General features: G+C 46.3%; 1 protein-coding gene across 2 annotated transcripts in view; it reads left to right on the top strand.

The window, feature by feature from the left end:
* The window catches only part of SUPT5H (SPT5 homolog, DSIF elongation factor subunit), a 324,989-nt gene that overhangs the window by 51,974 nt on the left and 253,710 nt on the right, over window positions 1-19,305 (top strand). The window contains exons 2-4 of one of the 2 annotated variants that reach the window (XM_086938709.1): window positions 2,777-2,873; window positions 10,340-10,610; window positions 11,011-11,097. In XM_086938709.1, the coding sequence (XP_086794835.1) occupies window positions 2,793-2,873; window positions 10,340-10,610; window positions 11,011-11,097 (439 nt within the window). In that variant the 5' untranslated portion in view covers window positions 2,777-2,792. The remainder of the gene's footprint in view (window positions 1-2,776; window positions 2,874-10,339; window positions 10,611-11,010; window positions 11,098-19,305) is intronic. The other variant, XM_086938710.1, reaches the window with a different exon arrangement.

Below are 19,305 nucleotides of genomic sequence, written 5' to 3'. Positions count from 1 at the left end.
GATATGCGGGTCAAAGTGTCACTTCTAAACCCTGGCTGCAGGGGTTCATTGCTGTATGGTGGTCAGACAGTCCAGTACACCATCTGCGGTGGCTTTGTGTAAACTTCAGAGACTTCTAGTCATGAACGTTCCCGGGCTATGATGAGGGAGACTCAAAGCATGCTGGGACTTGTAGTCCTACTATTCTCCCATTCTCAAGTATGGCAATGCTAGACCCAGCTTGTTTATGCTGCTTGAAAAACTCAGAACTAAATGTGCAAGGGCAGGCATGGAATCCATTCATGTTCTTCTGTCTCCAAAGGCAGCACCCTGGGTTCTTGCTGTTTTAGCCATTCCGCTGTGCAGGTGTGGTCTGATCTCCTAACTCTGCCTCTCGTTCGTGTGCACTGCATGTATTCTGGGACTTTGTGGGGAGGACAATGTTTACCGTAACCATAGACACGGAGACCATGATTCTTTGAAGAGATCACACATTTCTTAGTTCCCTCTTCATTTTGCACATTCAAAAAAATTATGAATTATAAAAATTACCAACAGATTCTCTATCTTTGATTTTTCCAGACTTGGGAAAAACAGGTAGAATTATCAGCTATATAGATGGTAGGGGGGGGGGGGAGGGGTGACTGGGGTAAGGAGGGTAGGTATGAACATAGACCACCCCGAAGGGGAGGGGTCAGCATTCATCTCACCTGGTAAAATCTCACGCCGCGGGATGTGAGATTTATCAGGTGCAATAAATATCACTTATCCAGAGTTTGTTTAGTTTTATCTCGATTATGTGGAACAACAGGCAGATGTTGGCCCTTACTGGACATTGCACCACTTACAACTGCGACCACTGCAGAAAGAGGTATTTTCTAAGGGATCACTTTTTCCGGGGCACTCACAACCGGGCCCACAGACAGTGTCTGTCTGCAGGTGACCCCAAATCTATGCCACCTCTGGCAAAACACTTATAAGGTCCCAGAGGCAAGACCTACTGGCTATGCCAATGCTTGTTACATCTGATGCCGCCCTCTTACTGGCCAAAACTAGGAGGGTCCTCCAAAATCTTGTAGATCATTTTGACCTGTTCTGAATAGGGCCTTGACATTAATCCTACCAAATCTAAGCAGAGGACATACGCTAGGAAACCATGGTGAAGGGTACTGTAAATGTAGGAAAAGAAGTTTTGGAAAGTGCTGGGGAGCTTGATTATCTATTAATTCTTCTGGTCGATTCTGGTTCTTGGACCTCCCAGATTTTTTAAAATTTGCAAATGATAAAACATAGAGCTGGGGCTGTTCTTACGTTTTCATAATTGGCTTCTTGGTTCCCAATCCTACAAGCCATAGAAATCTATAAGATACAAGTCAGGTGTGTGGCACTGTATGGGGCTGAACAATGGGACCACTTTATTACGGATATCTTGGACATTGCTGAAAATTATTTTATCAGAGCCCTAACTGGTTAAGGGAGGTGTACGGCATTAGTGCCATTAACATTGGAACTAGGTATCAACTGCCAGGCCTCGAAAAATCATAAAAATTTTACTAGACCCGCATGTCTAGTGATTTTAAATAATTACTCGACCTATTTGTAATGCTCTTGATTCATAAACTGGTTTCAAATGATGTGCTCGTGGGCAAATCATTTAATTAATTGAGCCGTCATTTTCTTCATTATCACATATGAAAGCACCTTTAAATGTGCGAGTTCAGCAGGTCTGCTGTACAAAAAAACTGTTTTGTTAGATTTAATAAACTAAACTTTCTTTCCATTATATAATATAAATCTAGCCACATATAGGATACACATGACCCCTGTCTTGCCTCTTATTTCATTAACAGCATTTTCATCAGGGTGGGGGCAGGAATGTTACTCAATCGTGTTTAAAAACTATCACTTTTAATAAATACATAACTAAAGAATGAAATGGTAGCACACTGTCACTTATAATCTGCAGATTTTACATTGAAATGGCCACAAACTTTCCCACTGGCATGCTGCGTTACTAATTAAAACTATATAATGTACGAACAATGATATTTGGAAGTAGTTTCTGCAAATATGTTTCATTTTCACATCACCAAGTAAAGTGTTCTGTTTTTTGCTCCTATTTAACCCTTTGTATGCATCACACGTCTTAAATTAAAAAAGTGTTCTTTTGTAATTCAGGATATATTTTGAAATATGTGTAATATTAATATACAGGCTATTTATTTAAATGTTAGAGAAAAATAACAGACATCTTCAGACGGCTCACCTGACAAGAACCTGTAACTCTAGTAAGAGAGAGAAAAATAAACTCCATTTTCCAAGCAGCAGTTAGTAAAAAGACAAACTGACATTTGTCCTCTTTCCTTGAACAGACTGCAAATGTGCCGAGATAAAAACAAGATTTAATGGCATCTTTATTGCTCATTCACTTTCTGAATCAACAGAACTGTTCCTTTACAGCCTAAATTCACTCGCCAGATTGGACTAGTAAGTGCTAAAAATATCTCGACCTGATAAAATTTTACTCGCAATTGTGAGTGGGCGAGTACATTTTTTGAGGCCTATATGCTTTTCCTGAGGACACTAGGAGCTTTAAAACTGCTCCTTCTTTAAAATGAATGTATTTAATAAACTCCTCAAGTGTTCTTGGGAATGTGGAAAGTCTTACCTTGATGTCAGACAGGTACTTTCATTATCAGATTGAAGGACATGACAGTTTGTGTAAAATGTCACTCTGTTGATTTTTGCAACTGAATGGTACATGACCAACCGTTTTTTTTTTTTTGTCCGGACACAGATAAAAATCTTTGAAGATGTCGGACAGCGAGGACAGTAACTTCTCTGAGGAAGACAGCGAGCAAAGTAGTGAACCAGAGGAAGCAGAGGAAAATGAGGTTGGCCTGATGTGGATGAAAAGCAAATTGGGACTGTGAAATGGTTGGGCGGGGCGGGGAGGGATATGCTCAATGAGTAAACGTCGTGAAGAGTTTGAGTGAAAGAAAGCTGCTGCCTATTCAGGCTCACCCACTACATGATTCATTACCAAATGGTTCCCTCACTTTGCAGGACTGGTTGTCCTAGATTTGATAACTTTTTTTCTAGGCTTAATATTAAATGTGCTCTCTTATGTTTTAATATGTTAACCTGGACCAGATTAAATTAAACTGTACGTTCAGATGGTATAAATTGTGAGAATAGATGTGTATAAAGGATTTCACCTTTTCTATAGTTGTGTATAAAGGATATCTGGGAGAGCATGGCTGGTGTGAAAAGTAATTATAATTAAAAATTTGTAAAGCTTATAAAACCATAAGGTATCCAAGTGCTATAACATAGCATTGGGGGGGGGACAAACGAAGGCAATTTGTGAGAAAAGCCAAGTCTTCACATTCTTGCGAAACACAGAAATCCTCACTATGTGTACAGAGAGAGTGTTCCATAACAATGCAGCTGCCACAGAAAATGCATGCTCACCTCATCTCGCCTTCCTAAAACGGGGAACAGTCACTTTCCTCTGCCCAGCCGATCTCAACTGTCTACTGGGAAGATACCAGTTGAAAACTGTTCTTAAATAATAAGACCCCTGCTGGTTAAGAGCCTTAAAAACCAGACACAGGGCTTTGAAAATCAGCTCCTTCCTCACTGGAACCCAGTGAACTCAACCCCTCCTTCACTGATAGATGTTTAGGAATGCCCGACACCAAGTGCGCAGCTGCATTTTGGATAACCTGAAGTTTATTAAACGAATACTGGTTGGCATTCAAATACAGAGCGTTGCACTAGTCAAGGCGAGATGTTACTAGCGCAACGACCACTGACCCTCTTAGCTCCTCAGGAAGGAAGGGAAAGATCTCCATCCGGCTCTTGATGATCTAAAAATAGGAACTCCCTGTCCTATTGACCTGGGGGTTCAGATGCCAGAGCTGTCCTTAAAGATCACCCCCAGGTTTTTAGTGGAGGTTGTAGAAGCAGGTAGTGAGCCACAAGTCTCCGGCCACCATCGGTCAGAACAAGCCAAATTCTCTGCCCCAAAAACCACAATCGCCATTCTATTGGCATTCATCTTGAGCCAGTTTTCTCACATCCAGGTGCTGACTTTCACCATGTACAGCCTAAGAGTGTCAGCTACTCCTGCCTAATCACCTGATATTGAAACGATGATGTGTGATTTGTCACCATAGGACAATACCTGAAAGCCAAAGGAACATAAATGCTTAGTCAGAGGGGCCACATAAAGATTAAACAATGTGGGACTGAGGGAGGACCCCCGCAGGACATTACAGGGAATCTGGAAAGGTTTAGCCCTGAAGTCCCCGCAGCTCACTTCCGCAGTGGACCATAAACACCATGAGGGATCTTAAAGATTAGGGGGCAGTACCCCTCAGCCAACCCTGAGGCGGTCTTTGCACCAATCTCAGGTGGGAGAAGGTATTGAAGGCTGCGGATAAACCTAGCATAACTTGAATAGCTGCACCTCTTTGAAACCTAGCATAACTAGAATAGCTGCACCTCTTTAATCCACTTGGTGGCAAATAGAATCTGCCACTACTGTCAGTGCAGATTTAGTGCTGTGGTTCCTCCTAAAGGTGTTCTGTGAGGAATCTAGAAGCTCACAGTCTATTTAAAAAAACTGTGCTAGTTACTATTTTATGTGCCTCTCAAGGATTTTGGCTGGCGTGGGCAACAGGGAGATAGGTCTAAGATTTTTCAAATCTCATAGATCCCATTTGGTTTCTTTTTTAAGGGAATAATAATCACTTCTTTCCAGCACTGGGGATACACTCCGGACTCCAGCACCTGGGTATAAACTTTCTCCAGAAAAGAAGCAATTAGATCTGGTGTGAGTTGCATCGCTGTGGTTGAACAAGGATCGTCAGGGGAACCTGATGTAATTTGTTCCAGAAGATTTTTAATTTTAGCTTCCGGCAAACTACAGAAGGAGGGCAATTCACCATTAATGGGGGTCCACCCAAAGAAGTCATCTTCCATAGATGTAGGAGCTGAACCATCCTCCGCAACTTGGAATTCAGAGAGAATCCTCAGAAACCTATCCTGAAAAAACAAGGCCACCCAATTGAAAAATTCTTGAGTTTTGCAGCTCCTGTAGAGCTGGCAGGGATGTAAGATCTCAACCTTAAACAGTTCCCTAGATGCATTCCCGTAGATCTTATTTTAAGGGGAAAGTATGAGGATTTTGCCTCTTTAATAGCCCTCGTGTATTTTTGAATTGCTTCTTTTTGTTTGACCTTTCCTTCTGAATTACTCAACAATCTCCACCTCCATTCTTGCTTATGGCATTGCTGCTGGAGGTGTTTCAAACTCTCTGAAAACCATGGGGCGTAAACCTTCCTCCTCCCCTTAATTTTGGTAATAATGGGGGCTACCTAGTCAATAGCTGACCGCACCCGTCAGTTAAAATCCTCTGCGGTCTGTCCCCGACTGATAAATCCTTTTACCTGAGAAGAATCAAGAGCTTCCTTCAGTTCATTTCTGGAAATGTTATTCCTTCTTCTATATGCGGCACACATGTTCTGTCTAGTCTTTTTCTCCTTGTCATCCTGCACAACAAACCCTACCACATAATGATCCGTCCAGTTGAGAGGCAGGTAGTCTTTAACCGACAGGTCAAAGCCAAGTCAAGTCAAATAATCTTAATTCTATAATTTCCCATATGATCAAAAAAGACCTGCACAATTTAAAACACACTCAATAAAACCAATCCAATATTTAAATGTTTTAAAATGCATCCAATGAAATAAAATACATATCCGGCACAAAGCCATTCAAAAGACCGATTCTTAAAACGTGGACTAATATAATAAATGATACAATTTGAACAAGCCATCCCAAAGTGCAGGACGTAAGGAGCAAATAGAATTCAGTGATCATTGTTTAAAATAACATTCCCTTTCTCACATGTAAAATGCCCCTCAAAGACCAGGTAACCAAATAACAGGTATCTTGGTCATTTAGATGCTGTAAAAAAAAAAAGCTAATCAGCTTTGCACTTAGTAAATTTGTGCCTGCGCATCAGAGGCAATAGGAATTTCCTGGCGCACAAGAGATAAAAATTACATAAGAAAAAAAAAGTGCAATAAGGTCTGGTTTTGTGGCTCATCACACAGGCATATACAGATATTGTTTGGACAGATCTGTATGATTGGTATAAATACCACCCAGCATGTGAACATCTGTCGTTTGAAGCTATTCATCAAATCCGAAAGGGCCCTACTGTGATTTTTTTATTTTTTTATTTTTAAGACGTTTATTATTGTTCAAAAGTGCAGTACATATAGCAAAGCATACAACCCTGCGGGCCGGCTGCAACAAGGCGATGGATCGTGAGGGTAAGGGTTTACAGGGGAAGGTGCTCTGCTGCACCTTATTTGTCTTCAGTGAGCTAGTCTCCAGGTACTTTGATCATATCACACTTGTTCAGCACACAGTTATTTCTGTAAGTGACGTCTTATTTTTCATTTTTTCTATAAGTAAACCGTTAACTCTGCAAACAAAACAGAACAGTTCAGATCGGTGTGTCCCATTTTTTTGTAGCTGCGCTGCCTCGTGCCCATCCGGCATGCATGGCCCCAAAACCCTCTGAACGGTGCAGTGTACTCTGAGGGCGTGCTAGCGGAGTAGGGGGCCATTGGTGTGCATGCGCAGATTGCCGTAGACCTGATGCAGGACAGCCTCAGTGAGTAGGAGGGCCTCACCGGTCGTCGGCCTAGTGTGTGGTGCGCTTAGCAGACGGATGGAGTAGCCTAGCTGCGGTTTTGGAAGATGCTGCCCGCGCCCGACCTTGCGGCCAAACACGTGGCCAGCTGCATCCTTCTAATGCGGCGTGGAAGGGGTTATGGCTACAGCTGGAAAGCAGGAGTCCGAAACCGTATACATGGGAATACGTAAGGGGTAAAGAGTGGGGGGGGGGGTGTACTCGTGGGAGCGGTGTCAGAGGGGAGGTGCTGGGGGCAGGTTTCGAGTCGATGTAGGCTAGAGAGTCCTCGTGTGGGTGGCTGGCTGTGCCAATGCCCTTCGCGTCCGAAGACCGGTGTCGTGCTCGGGGGGGGGGGATGCGATGTGTAGCCCTGTCTACTGAGCTGTCACCCCTGCGGTGCCCGCCCATCTTAGCGGTCTCTATGTGAGCCCTCTGACCGCGCCCTCCCCCTGTAGGGACCCCAGGATATCATCCCAGAGTTGTGCGATCGGGAACTGCCTCAAGCCCGCCATCTCCTCCCGGCGTAGCGCCGTGCCCTCTGCTCTAGCCCAGTTAGTGAAAGATGCATACCAGTGTGTGGGGGTTGGTGGTTCCCTTCTCTTCCAGCGCCTAGTGAGCAGTCGTTTGGCTGTGATGAGGCCCAGATCCCAGAACCGAGCATGCGTTTTATTTAGTTTAGTCCTCTTGTACAGCCCAAGAACGCATGCCTCCCACGTGTGAGGTAACCCCGGGCCTGTGCTGTGTGTCAGGAGAGATGTCACCTCCCCCCAGTATGTGGCCAGAGATGGGCAGTGCCAGAGCATGTGTAAAATGTCTGCGCCTAGCAGGTCGCATCTGGGACAGGCGGCGGTGTTAGTCGCGAAGTATCTATTGATTCTGTCTGGTGATAAGTACGCCTGGTGCAGTATGTACAACTGAATGGTTCGGAAGCGGGAGTTGCGCGGGATGTTCACAGGGCTGGCCAGAACCAGGTTCCGTTCCTTATCCGTCCAGTCCCTCCCACGGTGGGCTGCCCATTTGTCCCTGATCGGCTGTGTGCATGAGGAGTGCCTGCGCCAGCCAGTGTATAATGTGTGAGCCTCTGCCCATAACATGCAGGTACTGTATTAAGTGATGAATCGGTGGTTCATCCTGGATATTCCCCCAGGACTCTGTATACGCCCGCATTACTGACGCGTGGAGCAGGAATTGCCCCACCGGCAGACCCATGCCCTCCGACAATTCCGCAAACGGGAGCAAGGCCCCGTCCGCATACAGGTCGCCCATGGTCTCCACTCCAGCTGCAGTCCAGAGCTCCAGGTTACGTGGTGTCACCATCCCATTCCTCCGGGGGGTGCCCAACAGGGGGAGGGCAGGGGCATACGGCCTGACATTCTGCGTCAGTTTCAGGCTACGGACAAAGCATTTACGGGCCACAGCCACGTGCAGGGGTAGAGGGCGGGGTCCCTTGGTCAGTGGGTGAAACAAGGCGCATACCTGTGGGTGAGTCCACTGGTAGTCTGCGGTGGCCGTGTCATCGAGATGTGAGCCGCTGAGCCAGTACGTCACCCATTGTAGCTGCGCAGCCAGGTAATACAGCTCCATGTTGGGGACTGCCAGCCCTCCCTCCGCAGTCGGGGAGTACAGCTTCGCCAGGGCCACGCGTGGGCGTCCTGCGTTCCAGATCAGGCCGCGGAGCATTGATTCCAGGTCGCGGAATATCCTTGTGGGAACATACAGTGGGATATTTGCAAAGTGGTAGAGTAGCCTGGGCAGAGCTATCATTTTGGATAGTGCAATCCTGCTGGGTACATTCAATGGCAGAGTCTTCCAGAAGGCCATCTGGGCTCGCAACGAGGAGATAGCGCGCACCAGGTTGCCCTCCAGTATGCTCTGCGGGTCCCTGTAGATGTAGAGCCCGAGGTATTTGAACGTGTTCGGGTACCATTCGAGCTGAGTGCCTCCAAGGTGCACATCGCACTCCCCCAGGTCCCGGCTGAACGAGTATACTCCAGACTTGGTCCAGTTGACCTTGAGGCCCGACACTGCCTCAAATGTCCGGAAAATGTCCGACAGCGCGGCGGGTACCGCGGTAAGGTCCCGCACATAGAGCAGCAGGTCGTCCGCGTAAAGCGAGACCGTGTGCACTCCATCAGCCAGCGGGATCCCCCATTCCGCTCCCCTGTCCCGTAGTAGAGCCGCCAGGGGCTCGATGGCCAGAGAGAAAAGGAGGTGTGACAGGGGGCAACCCTGTCGGGTGCCTCTGCGTACCCGCACCATCTCCGAGAGCAGCCTGCCCGTCAGCACACGGACGCTGGGCCTCTGGTAAAGTAGTCCGACCATGTCCGCGAAGGCATCACCTACACCAAATCTGTCCAGCACCGCCCCTAGATATGGCCACTCCACGGAGTCAAAAGCCTTCTCAAGGTCTAAGACTAGACACCCTGATCTCGGCCAGTGTAGCGTGGCCGCTTCCTGAACTCGGAAGAGGCGGCGTAGGTTACGAGAAGTGCTCCTTGCCGGCATGAAACCATTCTGGTCGTCATGTACCAGGGTCGGGACCTCTAAGGCCAAGCGTCGGGCCAACAGGGAGGTGAAGACTTTATAGTCGGTGTTCAACATGGCTAATGGCCTGTAGGACCCCATGCATGTACCATCCCTGCCTGGTTTCAATAGGGAGACCAGGTTTGCTTCATTGAGCGAATCCGGGAGCGCCGAGTCCTCGATCGCAGTGTTATACATCTTGAGCATCTCCGGGATCAGCGTATCTGAACATGCCTTAAAGAATTCGGCGGGTAGGCCATCCGGGCCAGGGGATTTGCCGTTGGACAATGCGAAAATGGCCTCGCGCATTTCCTCCTGGGTGAATGGTGCTCCTAAATCCCCCTGTTGAGCGTCCGTGAGGGAAGGCAGTTGAATGTCTACAAGGTAATCCGCAATGGATGCCGAGGAGACCCTCAGTTGTGATTTGTACAGGGCCTGGTAGTGCCCCACAAACGCTTGATGTATCTTGCTTTGTGTGTATACTATCTCTCCCTCAGCTGTGCGAATAGCGGACACTGGCTCCGTGCGGTACTCCTGTCTGACTAGCCAGGCCAGTAGTCTCCCGGGCTTGTCACTGTGCTGGTGTACTCGCGCCGAGTGGGCCGCGAAATTTACGTGTCTCAGTCGTTCCAGCAACGCTGCATGTTCCGCTCGCGCCTCTTTCAGCCGGTCTCCAAGGGCCCTACTGTGATTACAACCTTCTTCCAGATATAAATGAAAATCCCCCAAGATGATGAATTTAGCGCAGGAAATGAAGGGTTCCAGCACCTGATTCCAATTCTCAATGAACTGTTTTCTTGACCCGGGTGGCCGCTATACCAATTACCCCGCAAAAATATGAGGTTGCTTATAATTCTAAAAGTGAAAGATTAGTAGGATCCTGATGTCGGCGAGAAAGCTCATCAGCCATGGGACTTACGAAGTAGAGGGACAGCCAAAAGTAGATGTAGAGATTCAGCTTAGGAAGGTTGAAGGGATGGAAGTATGAAGTAGGGAGTTTGTGAGGGAAAGGCGAGGAGGCATATGTGTTTAAAAGCTCCTATGGCAAGTTCAAAATGGGTAGAAATGGCTATGTGAGATCATTAGATTTGCCAGATTGCTAAACTTTATTTCCTTTTATAGCAGGAAGCAGTGGAGGAGCGAGTGAGCCCTGCTGGCAGTGAGAAAGGGGATGAAGAGGAAGCTGAGGAAAATGATGATGATGATGCTGATGAAGCTGAAGAGGCCGATGAAGCTGAAGAGGCAGATAAACCAGAGCCAGAGGAAGGAGATGAAGGTTCAGAAGAAGCTGAGGAGGAAGATGATTATGATGACGAGGAGGAAGAGGAGGAGGACGATAATGAACGACCACGAAAAAAATCTCGGCATGGAGGATTCATCTTGGATGAAGCCGGTATTATTCCCGACAGTGACAAGTTCCTCTGTCTCCTCAAATGTTTTCGTCTGTCAATGAGGTTCTCGCCTTAGACCAACTAAATCTCTACCCTGCATAACTGTGGCATTCTAAGCGAACGGGTGGTGTAGGGGTCATGAGTTTTATGAGTGAATTGCTACTTCAGGTAAACGAGAATTCCATAGGCCAGGCTGCCCTCGTGTGTTGATCCACTAGTGGTAATTTTGGCTACCTTGAATGAATTGGGGATTCCATGTTGGTGTTGCTAGTTTATGTGGGTTTCATGGGTCATTAAAACATGTTTTCGGCTTTTTTAATTACTGATCTCATTGAAAACACTACTGTTTGGATTGTTCTTGTTTTTGTGACTGAAAATAAAATGTTTTGTTTCTTTTTGCAGATGTGGATGACGAGTATGACGATGATGAAGATCAGTGGGATGGCGAGACAGAGCAGATTATCGGCAAAGGTGAGAACACCATATCTGGTGCCCTGCTAGCTGAGAACACGGCACAAGGGAGGATTTGGGAGGGGGGGCCCATGTGCACTGATTGTTAAAACACTGTTGGGGGGGGGGAATTCCTGACTTAACTACAGTTTTTTTTTAATTGGGTAATGGCCAAACAATGAAAAGGCCTTTTTTAAGTGATAGCATTTGCATATTGAGACCAGAGGTGTTAGTGAAGACTCAAAGCTCCCTGCAATTAAATGTGAAGCATTTCCTCCCATAAAAGTTCTGATGTGTAGCATTTGCCTTTTCTGAATTATGATTGCATTTTTACACATTAAGCGCCACAGGAGATCATGGACACCATGCACATACGTCCCATTCTGAGGCTGAATTGAACTGGTACTGTAGATACCCTAGCAGATACCTGTTTCTCAGATAAAACAAGCACAGTGTAAGGGAGACCCTGAGAAAGTTTTCAGGATCCACCTTTATGAAACCAGCCTTGGCAAAACCAGTAGGAAGCACCTTTAAAAAGTGAGTGCTCAGTTATTGGCTATGCCATTGCTCATTTACATTGGCATGAGTAAGAAGAAAAATAAAGATCCAAAATGACTGCCAGTGTGTCTTGGTGCATGTGTACATATGGAAAATATATATATATATATTTTGTAATTAATATTTGTGCATGTGCATTCTGACCCACCTGTGGCCATTTTAGGATATTTGTTGTCTCATTGAGTCCTAAAAGGCAAATTAAAAATATAGTTTCTAGATCTCAGCAGTGGAATGATACAACTCATCCTATCAAAATGATAACTAATCTGTGCTCCGGGTGGGGAGGCAAAAGCAGGAATTGGAAGGTAAGCTAATGAATGAGGAGCATTGAACTGAGGTAGACAAAGCTATCCAATCATGACCATGTGCAGTCTGTGTTTTAAAGGCAATGTTTTAAAGCTGTAGATGAGACCCAATAAAGGCATCACAAAAAACAGGCTAAACCTGAGCCAAAGGGCAAGCGGGAAAACCTTGTCCTGTTAGAAGATCACTGGTACCTTGGCCAAGGTGATCAATTTTTGCTCAGTCTATTGGAGCATGGTGAAGCTTCAAGACATTGAATGGGCACCCAAAGCTGTAATGTCCAATAGACTGAGATCATGTCCTCATGCCTGCCGGATTCAGGTTGTTAGTTTGTTGGGCCAGCATACACCTGAAGAGAAGGATTAGACCTTTCCTTACAAATGTACACATTAATACGTTTTTTGTGTGTGAAATTTTACAGATTTAGTGGTTGGTTTAGAAAGATAAAATTCACCACCACCTTTTGTTGTTTTTTGTCCATAGCATTCAGTCTGAAGGATTTGAGTTTTCAGAATGTTCTTAGACCTTTATTCCCAGTCTTTGATCTAATGGATGGCTTTCTCTATAGGCATATTAAACAAACAATGAACACTAGAATGATAGTATACATCAACGAAAAGTATTTAGGCTGTCATTATAATAAATGTAAGATTAATAGATAATCTTATTTGGAAATAGTCTTGTTTTGTCATTCCAGAATTGGGATCTGCCACATTGAGGACACTGTTCCTAAGACAGCGTAACTGCAGCAGAGGTTAACTTAGCTTACTACACCCTTAGCCATAAAAAAGGATGCTTCTTTTTTTGGTAACTCGGACTTTAAAATCAGTGCAACCTTTACAACCTCGAAATGAAAGTACAAAATGCACTGAAGGGTGAGCCTTACATGATGAGTATTTTGAAACCTCTGTCACTTTGCATGTGTGTTGGAGCTTTAAGCACCAAAGAATTTCAAAGTAAAAAACACCTGAAGCACACTAGGGAAGTTGATAGGATGAGAACCTAAACTACAATTTTGACATCTGGACTTTAGCAAATGATTTCTGTCCATTTAGTCTACCGGAATTCTGTTGTTGTTGCAAATTACTACTTGGTCTTTGGACTTTTTACTGTGAGTGAGTCTCAATACTTGCGTCTCAGTCTGGACTGAGTGTGTTTACTACCAGTGCCCACCTTTTAAGATAAGGTCGCTGCTGCGCATCTAGGCTAAGGGGCACTCGGCTGGTTACACGTGAACATGTGTGTGCACATGTTCGGGCTACGAGTATGAGTAATTGCGCACAGGTAGCTTGGCGCAGAAGGAACTCTGCAAAAATTGGTGCGGAACTGGGGTAGGCTTTTCAGTAGTGGCCATTCATAGTGTTGGTTTGCAGGGCTTACTTGAAAAACTGTAGTGCTTTTACTGTATTATATATCCAGACGAAAACTGCGCTAAGCTGTAGTTTCTCTCCACTTAGACCTACACAGTTCAGCAAGTTGCCAAACTAGGGTAGAACATGCACACCAAGTTTGAATTGGAAGTCATCAACATGCTAAATCCACATCATATGGGACTTCAACAATTGTCCTATTTCTCTGACTCCACTCATAATCCGATTCTAGGCCTTCGTGCCACCCGCTTCCCCCAATACTGGGCCAAATTGATTACTCTGCTCCCCAGGAAAATGAAGAAAGGCCTCCCTACACAAAAGTAGCAGTTATAAGCGATTGACCCCTTGGGGGAGGAAAGGGGCATGGGGGAAATCAGCAACTGGTAATTAGCTTGTCATGCTGCACCTGGTCTGGGACTGCCCTGGCCCACCAGAACAAAGGAGAAGGGCCAGACCTCAGGAGTCAACACATTTGATGCTCGCCTTTGAAGTTTTGGTGGGAAGGGTTCAAGCCAAGATTTCAGCTAGGGGTGGGACTGAGGCCCTTAGAGGAGCTCTTTCGAGAGAAAACCTGACGTTTTCATGTTGGATTGTTGCAGAATGGTGTGCAGAAGGTTTGGGACAGGGGTACATGTCCCCTAAACTGCCCAACCCCTCTTTAAAGGCCTTGCACAAAAGAGAGGCAGTTGAGAAGACCCTGGACCTAGGAGGTGACGAAGGCCGAAAGTATGCCCGCCACAACACTGCCTTAGGCAACCCCACCCCCTGGGTCAGACAAAACTAGAAGCCTTCCCATGTCTATGTCTGAAAGGAGGGCAGCTGCCTCATACATACTTGGCCACACTCTTTGCGGGCATGGGGACACTGTATTGCTGCTCCAGCCACAGGCACCAGCCAAGATGAGAGGCTGCTCCCACCTGGCGGGAGAAAAAAGCACGTTTTGCTAGCTCCCATGCAGCCATTTGAGGTCTGAGGCTACACCTTGAGAGCCGTGCTGCTCTCAATGTATGAAGGACTCGATGGGGACCGTGGGTAGGACCGGTGCACCCAAAAAACCCACAAAAATAGAAGCCAGATTGCGACTCAAGGCTGCAAGATAGAGCGCAGTGAGCAGCTCATTAAATATTCAAGAATTAGGCAAGGTGCCACCCCTATGATGCCCTGCAAGGGTTTTTCTGTACATGTTCTTGTTTCTGTGATGCCTCATGTGATGGGTAGAACACCACCAATCCCCTATGATGGATCTGTGGGTGCAGCTAGGAGTGCAGTAGCCGCCAGACATGGTTGTGAAAAAGCCTTGCCCTACGTCTCGGGGCCTATTAAAGACATAACCTCCAGAGAGGTTTATCTATTTTACAGCACTCCCAGAGCTTTAGATTTTGCTCTTGGGCCTTCGCATGTAGGGGCACCATTGGTAAAATGTAAATGTAAATTGATACTTGTATAGTGCACTACTCACCCGCAAGAGTCTCAAGGCGCTTGTACGAATACCGCTGTGGAACCCATCCTGGCTTTCCCTGTGAGGGGCCCACTCCTGGGAACCCCCAAGGTGGAGGCCAGGCATCCTTAGCGTTGTGGGGGCCGTTGTGGAGATTAAGCAAGCTATTGCCCAGAGTTGCAGAGTGGGACTCCATGATTGGAATAGGCACCGAGGCGAGAATTATCAGGTCCGTGGAATTTTTGAGCCCAAGACCCGCCGAGGCGGGGAATTGAACACTGGTCCCGGGCTAGACCTCTGCATCAGGGTCTGCCGCTCTAATCATTGAGCCACACTTCTCCACTCTAGTGCAGTCTACCAAAATCCTCTGGGCTAGGATGGGGGAGCATGGAATCACTTATATCTGGAGGCTCCGGATTCCCACTAAGCAAGAGGGCACGTTCACTTCTCTGTTCACGGGTCTTGCCACCCGAGAGGTTTGCTCTTGGGTGTCCGATGTGTCCCACTTACCTAAAACATTATCTGATCAGGCACTTGTGCGCCTCACATTAGTGATCCTTACTCCCCCGTAACCCCCCCCCCCCCCCCCCCCCCGCCCCTGCACAGTTTATGTGGCTTTCATGCAAAGGCCTTTTGGACCCTGTGTTCTGGGAGGAGTTGCGAACAGCCATCACAGAGTATTTTATGAATAATGTGGGTTCCATGAAGGGGTGGATACACTCTGGGAGGGCTTTAAGGTCACTATTGGGGGAGCATACATTGGCACGCAAGCTGGCATTCTGAAATCGATCTGTATACAGCTGCGGGCAATAGAGTAAACACTACAGTCCCTTGAGGGTAATATGCGAGTCTCAGTCACACCCCAGCATACTGACTGCCATTCGTGAGCAAGTTACCAACTTTAGTTATACAGCTGTGCAGGAAATAAGATATGTGGCATGGTCATTTGGGGAGGGGGCCTGCCCGGTCCACCGCAATCTAGCTACCAAGATCGGGCCCCCCTATCCCATATTGTTAAGAATAGCTCCCCGGAGGACTATGCTCACTTTGACCCACCTACTATCCTGGCGAGCTTTACACTCTTCTTCAAATGTCTGTATAGCTCATAATACTCTGCTTTGGCTAGGGACATTGCTGCTTATCTGGAGAGTGCTGCTCTGGCATAGCACTCTACAGGCCAGCGAGAATATCGTACTCAATCTATAACAATAGATTATGTAAAGGATGCCATAATCAGGCTACCCAATGACAAGGCCCTGGGCTTTGACAGCCATACCAGTCCATTCTATAAAGAATTTGCAAATATCCCTGCACCCCATCTCCATACACTATATGAAGAAGCATATAACAAGCGGACTCTACCGCCCTCCTTTAGGGAGGCACTAATTATTGCACTACTAAAAACCCAATAAAGCACTGGAGTACTGTGAGTCCTACCAATTGCTCTCCTTAATACAAATGTAAAGATCCTTACCAAAATCCTGGCGACCTGACTGCAGCCACTCCTGCTTTGTTTGGTGCTGCCTGACCAGTTTGGGTTTGTCCCCGCCTGCTCAACTACACATAATTTGCACAGGATCTTTTCAATATTGCATCAATTTAACCCCTTCTCTTCCTAAAGGCAGTGGCAGTCCTATTAGACGCTGCTAAAGCCTTCGACTCCGTTGAATGGCAGTGCATGTTTACTTCCCTGAGTTGCATGGGATCCCACCAACTTTCCTGAAGTGGATTTGCTTGTTATACACTGGCCCAGTGGCTTGAATACAAATCAACAGGTCAACGTCTGAAGTGGTGCATTTCCATAGGGGCACTAGACAGGAATGCCCTATATCCCCATTATTATTGCGATAATTTTGGAACCGCTAGCATGTGTACTATACCAAAGTTATGCCACCTCCGCATTAAGATTTATGCTGCAGCCTCTAAGTATTAACTGGTCCAAGTCCATTATCTTCCCCTTGACTCCTCCCACCGAACAGTATCCATTTGAATTTCACTTATTGTGGAGCACTAATCCTGTGAAGTATTTGGGGACCTGGATTCACAATGATCCAGAATTGATGCTTCAATAGAACTATGGCAGGGCCGTGAGACAGCTTGAGTATCAGGTGCACAGATGGGCTAGGCTGCCACCGTTCAGTGGGAAATAAAATGACTGTCATGAATATGGTGATACTACCCATGTTTTTTATATCCATTCTCCAACATCAATATTGTGCTCTGACAACACTTTTTCAAAATACTAAGAACACACAATAACACCGGTGTGGGCGTTCAGACAACCCCCGATATCGCTGGAACACACTCATGCTACCATATGTCAGGGAGGCGCCGGAGTGCCAGACTTGAACTCTATCACTTGCATGCATGAGCTCACTTCGCTCACTATTGAGCCCTTCCCATTATTACATCCCAGACCTAGTAATAGAACATGATGATGCCAGCCCTCTCCTGCTGAACACCATCCAGCTGCACAAGCCCCCTCCTATTGATAGGACTGAATTTAACACTGTTCACTGCACCACAAAATGGTGGTACATGCTGTGGGCACACGCCTGCAAAAAAAAACCTAAACTCCCCAGCACTAATCGGTAAACTGGAAAGGGGTTTTTAGGAAATTCAGAGCTCAAGGGCGCACTGCCTAAGTTAGTACGTTACAGTGTGTGATGTGGATTGTTGCTGTGTAGTGCGTGAAGAGCAGACGGACAACACCCTTAACCGTCTAAACAAGTCAACAGACCAAGCAATAATACAAAGCAAAGCTCTCGCAACTACAGTAAGATGGCACAGATAAAGTACAATGACTGCTGAGAATTAATGGACAGAAGCAGATTCTTTTGTGTGTTTCTTGTAACAGCAAGATGTTGGTTTATTCTCTCCAGACTTGAGGAATGTCCCGAGAGACAAACCGCCGGGAACCACCAGAGGAGGGATACCTGATTACGGCACACCGCCAAAGAGGAGACGCACCCGTTCCCTTCTAGCAGTACTATTGATGGATCCGCTCCCGGCTTCCGCCTGAGACGCAACCGTACTCAGAGTGCAAACACTCGATGCCTAACACCGACCTGTAAGGCGAGACTTACCAAATCTAAGTGTCTATCATACGTGTTCACAGGATAGACCTTCCCATACCAGTTACCATTTGGATTCTGACTCTAATAGACACAGTGAATCTAACCACGAGGTCCAGACTATCTTCAACCCTTACATTTGGAGTTGAACTTTAAGCCCTGAAGAGTCGTGTTGACTCAACCGCACACGACGAAACACGTGACGGCGATTGAGACATTCCTCAAGTCTGGAGAGAATAAACCAACATCTTGCTGTTACAAGAAACACACAAAAGAATCTGCTTCTGTCCATTAATTCTCAGCAGTCATTGTACTTTATCTGTGCCATCTTACTGTAGTTGCGAGAGCTTTGCTTTGTATTATCCCCAGCACTAATCCCCCCCCCCCCCCCCCCCTTCCCGCTATACCACCCAACCATGTTGTCACTCAGGAACCACGAGCGCTGGAGATCCTTCGCAGGGCAGGTTTGTCGTGTAGCTCCTATAAAACCTATACAGGATCTGCATGTTCGGACAACATACACTGTCGGATTGGTGTCAGACGGATTCTGAACACCCCCTCCGGGTATGTTGGCCGTCTGTATCTGGTAGCTCACAGTGCCACTAGAATCTCTTCTTACCAAGGAGAGAATAGTTATTGGCAACCCTCGAACATGACAACCTTGATCCCTCAGGATCGTGGAAACAATATACTTCCTTTCGCTCAGTCACTCATGCTTACTTAGTCTGTCTCCAAAAGATACACAGAATAAACAGTCTGGGCGTTTTCAACAAGCATTTATTGAACAGTTGTTATTCTGGTATAAAATAGATGAGCTACAACAACTGTCAGACAGTAACAGATATAAATGATTAAAAGCACTATGCAAGTAAATTAATGGTAAAGTTCTACCACCTTGCAGTAATCATGAATATATACAAGCATATAAAATACATAATAATAAAAAGATGCGTACTCCTACGATGTCTCCTTAACTAGATGTACCTAAGTGTATCTAGGATGTGTTTAGGTGTTAAAGCCAAGAATCCCTCTAGGATAAAGTCAACCCCATTACTTTTTTTTAAGGGTTAGAAAAATAAAAAACTTTATTTTTCCAGCAGAATAAACAATACTTTCCCCCCCCCCCCCAACATTGGCATCAAGGTATAGAAAAAAACATGTGTACACAGTTCACACCCCCAGCACGGCTTCAACAGTTGCAGATAAAACAGGAGATGCAAGAATCAGATCCACGGGATACAGTGTAAGTACAGAAAAACTGACATAAGGAACATGTGCGTAGTCATCAGGGTAGTATCCCAGCCTCTACTCACCCTCCCCATCCCCGCCACCCCTTCCTCAGGTTCCGATTCCTCGGACGAGAACAATGCAGCACTAGTAGCATCAGAGTCGCTGGCAGTCGACCCCCCCGCACACATCATGCGCCATGCAAGCAAGTCCTCCTGTAGCCGCTCATCCCTACGCGTATGTTGCATGTGCGTTTCTTCAGCCAATGTCCATTCCC

This window comes from Lissotriton vulgaris, chromosome 9, assembly GCF_964263255.1.
Source record: "Lissotriton vulgaris chromosome 9, aLisVul1.2, whole genome shotgun sequence".
Classification (NCBI taxonomy): domain Eukaryota; kingdom Metazoa; phylum Chordata; class Amphibia; order Caudata; family Salamandridae; genus Lissotriton; species Lissotriton vulgaris.
Note: the sequence above shows the minus strand (reverse complement) of the source record. Positions and strands in the feature narration are given on the sequence as shown.